Source organism: Tupaia chinensis, unplaced genomic scaffold (genome assembly GCF_000334495.1).
Source record: "Tupaia chinensis unplaced genomic scaffold, TupChi_1.0 Scaffold000672_1, whole genome shotgun sequence".
Taxonomy (NCBI): Eukaryota; Metazoa; Chordata; class Mammalia; order Scandentia; family Tupaiidae; genus Tupaia; species Tupaia belangeri.
In genome coordinates this window covers 1,854,692-1,860,002 of record NW_006160195.1, presented here as the reverse complement: position 1 = coordinate 1,860,002, position 5,311 = coordinate 1,854,692, and the positions used below count along the sequence as shown (strand labels likewise).

At 43.6% G+C, this 5,311-nt stretch overlaps 1 protein-coding gene across 1 annotated transcript in view; it reads left to right on the top strand.

Moving 5' to 3' along the window:
* Positions 1–4,449: 4,449 nt before the first annotated feature.
* The window catches only part of LOC106736165 (kelch-like protein 3), a 40,159-nt gene continuing 39,297 nt past the window's right edge, over positions 4,450–5,311 (top strand). Inside the window, exon 1 of the mRNA XM_014592245.2 lies at positions 4,450–4,930. Within this exon, the coding sequence (XP_014447731.1) occupies positions 4,875–4,930 (56 nt within the window). The 5' untranslated portion in view covers positions 4,450–4,874. The remainder of the gene's footprint in view (positions 4,931–5,311) is intronic.

Here is a 5,311-nt window from a genome sequence, read left to right as displayed (position 1 = left end):
TAGTATATATTAGGTTGTCAGAAAAGTTATGACATGATTCTCAGTAAAAAGGTGTTATGATTTTCCCTTTTAACACAATAATTTGATGAAACGTGATAGTTATATACTGTTACATAAGTATCAACACAGTCAAGTTAATGGAATATTTACTTAACCATAAGAAGTTTTCTTTCTTTTTTTGAAGAGGTTTTTGCTATAGGCATGTGTGCTCACCAGAAAGACAGAGACAGAGAGACAGAGAGCTAGAAATCACCCTCCAGGGGGAATGGCCATGCTGCAATCTCCTCCATTCCCCTCTTGGGGTCTTGGGTATGCACACGCGCCTGGTGTGAGTTTAAGCCACTGGATTCGGGACTTGAACCACGATCGACTACATGGGAGTCCAGCAACTGCTGGTCCTGACCCTAAAAAGTTTTCTGTGTCAAGACAACAGGTGGCGTGGTTGGGGTGACTGGATCCCACATGGCCAATTGTAGTTTGAGTCTTGGACCTGGCAGCTTAAAAATCATGCTGGGCTGTGTGACAAGTGTGGAAGGGAGAATTGAAGAGAGGAAATTGAGTGTGGGAGAGGGAATCGTGTGTGGCCATCACTTCCTCCCAGTGATTTCTCACTTTCCCTCTCTGTCTTGTGCACACGTGGTGGCCAAAAAAAAAAAAAAAAAAAATTTTCTCTGTCTTTTGATAGATATCCTGATGTCTACAATTTTAACGACCTAGGCAGATGGTTCTGATGTACAGCAATGTATGGGACCACAGTATTGTGTTGTGTTGTCTGAAAATGGGTCTGGAGTAAGAGGGTAAAATGAGAAAGGAAAAAAAGACAGAAAGAATGACCTAGTTACTTCCAGATAAAGTATGCTGTACTTGCTTTCTGTGCCAAGACATGGAATGTGGAAAAGAGAATGTTTTAGACTATACCCAGCTTAAAAAAAAAGTTTCTCCTCCCAACATGATTTATTCTTTTTTTTTTTTTTGGAGAGGTTTTCACTATAGGGCACGTGCACTCGCCAGACAGACAGAGAGAGGCAGAGAGACAGAAAGCGAGAAATCCCCCCCCATGGGGGATGGCCACGCCGCAGTCCTTTCTCCTCCATTCTCCTCTTGGGATCTTGGGCATGCACGCACACGCGCCCAGTGTGTTTTAAGCCACTGGGTCCAGGACGTGAACCGCGGTCGACTACGTGGGAGTCCAGCGACATAGCCATTACGCTGGTCCCCCAACTTGATTTATTCTTAAGCTACATTAAGAGCTAAATGATTCTGGCCCAGCCTGGTGGTACAGTCAGTAGCAAAGTGACTGCACTACCGGAAGCCACATGACTGACTGTGGGTTCTGATCCCTGAGTCATCCTGAAAACATGCCCAGAGTGCATGTGTGCTCAGAATCTTGACAAGCTAGAGGGCTGGAGGAAGGGGATTGCCTGTGATGATACCATTAAGGGTGCTTTTCTGTCTTCTCTCTTGTGCACATATGCACTATATCATGAATAAAGTAAATAAAAAGCTGAAGGATTCTGATTAAAGTTAATGTAGATGGTTGAATAATTGCTTTGGGGTGGCCACTTGGTACATTAGGTATACTGTGGAAGAAAACGATACGGAAAGGAGAGCTGGGAAGGGATGGGTAAGACACTTGCTGGGTAATTTGAGGATGGGACCTTTTCCTTAAGGCACATAGAACTTTGGTTCCTTTAACATTCCTACTCCAAAAAAATCCAGTAGCATCTCTCCTATCTGCAGTTCAGTCAGGAAAGTAAGCTCAAGGCAGAAAGGTTTACAGCTGTGGCCCAGAGAACATTCAGATAATAAGACGAAAATGTAAAATGTAAATCTGAACCTAGAGAAGACTGGAGTGCCAGGGATCTGGAGACTCATTCTTAGCTCTGCCCCTAATTTTGGTAGATGACCTTTTCTAAATGAGCTTTTCAAGATCTCCATTCTGCTTACGTGATGGATAGTGGTGAGTAAAGTGAGTAAGTGGTAGTATGGTTTCAGCACATATCAATACATTGTAGTGACACTGGTTAGCATGGGAGAAGTAGGTTGCAAAGGAAATTCTAGGGTTTTTGTACAGGCTTTTATCAGTTGTATTTTGAAACTTGAATATGCTCAGCCCTTAACTATTTCCTTTTCTGGCCATCCTCCCCACCTCTACCCTGCTTTGTTTGATAAAGCATTTCACCCCTTTCCTGTATGGTGAAGACGTGAATGAGGGTACGTACAAAGGAGGAGACATCTCATTCTTACATCCCTTTTATGAATCACGCAGTTGGCTTCCTGGTGGATGTCTGCACTTTGGCACAGATTCTGGGATTCAGTTTCCTTATTTGTGATGTGTGGCTTCTTGTGGTCCCTGTGATTGACTTCAAGAGGAAATATCTGGAGCAGAGCCACAAGGCTGATTACAAGAGGAAGGAAGATAAGGGGAGAAGGATATGAGAGGTATTGTGAAAGGAAGAAGTAAAGATACAGGGCTATAGGTTGTAAATAAAATTATCCTCACCTCTTCAAATGGTTTTGGGTAATAGCTTTAGCTACGATAACACTGAGGTATCGGGGAGTGTAATCTTTGAGAATAACACCCTAGACAGTTTGAGTTCAAATGTTATGTATAAAGTTTGACTTTTAAAAAATAATTATTTTATTTAACTTTATTTTTTAATTTGATCAGAGAGGGATAGAGTGAGAGACAGACAGAGAGAAAGTGAGAAAACAAGCCACGCAGTAGGCCATGTGGGAGTCCAGCACCCTTAATCACCATGCCACCTGCTGGCCCCAAAAGTTTGAGTTACTTCAAATTCCTTTTACCTTAGTGTTCCCCTCAATATCCTTCCCTTCCCGCAATGGTTTCAGGGCTTTGTAGCAATGAAGACATTTAACAAGTCAAAGTGGAAAACAACAATAATAAATTTACTGAGCATTTCTAGTACTTTAACATACATCATGCTGTCTTACCCCAGAGCTCTCTATAAAATATTAGCATCTAGTGCATATTTCTTCTTAAGCAAGCCCACAACTCACTATGGGGAAAACAATGGAACATTTAAAACATTTTTACACTTACATGATTTTAGAGCTGAAAGGGTTATTTGGTCTGACCCTATCTTGTAAATGAGGAACTGAGCATGAGGTTCAAAGTGGGAAAGTAACTAGTTAGCAAGTCACTCAGCCAGTGAATGCTAGTGCATATCCTGAAAAGCCAAGGTGTAACACAGGGATCTCATAATAGAGATGCTCATGTCTGATTTTTCTGAGGCATTGGGGAACATTCTAAACTAGTGACTAGTTGTCCTAGTTACTTACCTCTTGGCTGTGGCTAGAAGACACAGACACCCCTAATCCTGCTACCCCTTCCTTCTGTTAATACAAGATTATGTTTTAGTGTGGGAGACTATATGAATAATGAATTGCCTAAGATAATATGTGTAAGATGAGCAGTAAGTATGATATATTTTGTAGCTGTATTGGAAGTGATTGGCTATATTGGTGTGATTAGGCAAGGTTGGCTAGCTTCCCAGAAAAATTGGAGAAGTCATTCCAAGTAGGGAGAGTGAAATTAGTCTAAATTGAAGTTTGATAGCTGGAAATTCCAGGGTTTGAGAGATCTTTGGCTTGAGATGGATTCAGTGGGGTTCTTAGTAGTTGGAGCCATAGTTTAAGCCAGATTTCAACAAAGATTTCATCAGATCCTCCAAAAATAATGTCACATTTTATACGTATTGTGTCCAACATTTAGGAAGATGGTTTAGGATTGTGCTATGAAAGTGGTGATCTTGGGACCAGCAGATGGTGTAATGGTTGTGTTGCTGGATTTCCACATGGCCCACCATGGTTTGAGTCCTGGACCTGGACCCAGTGGCTTGAAGGCTGGGTGAATGTGTGCTCAAAGTCCTGTCCCGAGAGGAGAGTGGAGGAGAGGGGATATATCTCTTGCTTTCTATCTCTGTGTCTCAGGTGAGTACACATGTCCTATAGGAAAAACAAAACAAAACAAAACAAAAAAGCTCCCAAAAAGAAAGTGATGGTCTTTCACTGTGGCCCAGGGCAATTAACATAAGCAGTATTTATTGTGATTGCTCTACCACAATAGTCTTTGGCCTCTTGCAGTAAAAATAGGGTTTCTTTCAGTTTCACCTTTTCTTCTATGAGCTCTCTTTTTCTAATTTGTCTGTGTCCTCTTTATTTTTATTTATTTTTATTTTCTTTTCTGTGTTCTCTATTCTATCACTGTCTTTCCCCCTAATTTTCTTCCATTTATTATTTAGAGTCTGGGCTACTATAGATTTGGGGAGGAGAAAGTGGAACATGAGCTGTGCCAGTAAGTGAATTTCCTCAGGTGGATAAAACTCCACTGCAGGCCACAGAGGGGCCTCCTCTTTCCAGCAATCAGACCAGGCTAACAGATTCAGCCTATGGGGGCAGAGAAGAGGGTGGGGGGCCAGTATTTCTTGGGCTAATGAAGAACTGCCTGATCCTTTGCAGCATAGGCAAAGGAGGCAGGAGCCCCCGAGGCGGGCTGTTTGCCTGGGCTGGGGATGCCTGGGCAGATGCGGAGGCAGCCGCAGCGGGAAAGGTGGCACTGCACTTGGATCGCTGGCGCTGCCATCGTTCCTAGGAGACCGAGGAGTAGTAAGCCTGCGGGGGAGGGGGAGCAAGTGGGTTGCTGCTTTTAGAAGCTGAAAGGGCTGCAGGGAGCTCTGGGTAAGACATTTTCTGCTGCTGCTGCCGCTTCTGCGGTAGAAGCTGCTGCGAGTAGTCAGAGGAAAGGATCGAGAGGGAGGCGGCTTCAGTTGCAGCCATGCTGAATCACTGCTGTTGATCAGATCTGCTGGTCTGCTGGGAGAACCAAGAACAGAGCTAGGATCCTCGCGTGCATGCACCGTTCAGCAGCCACCACCCCTACTGGGCCTCGAACAATGGAGGGTGATAGGTATGTATGTATAAGTGCATGTTTGTGTGTGTGTGTAAGTAAACGAGTACTTGCAATGCAGCCACCAGCTTTTGTGTTTGCATTGACTGGGCAGGCTTGTAAGACCTGGCCACTGATGGATCCCAGAGGGTAGTAGTGTCAGAGCAGGGAAGCCCCTTTCGAAATCCTTCCCTTCCAGGGCTCATCTCCAGAGATCTGACTTCTGCAAAGGCAGGTCTGGATTTGCTGGGCAGCAGAGTACCCTGAAATAGGGGACTTTCTGGCTGATGTTTGGGAATAGTTTTAGCTCAGGCTGAATCAGGATTGCCTTTTTTCTGGCTGTTTTAAAGAGGCATTTCCCTTTATTGGCTGGTTTTTTTTTTTTTTTTTTTTTTTTTTGGG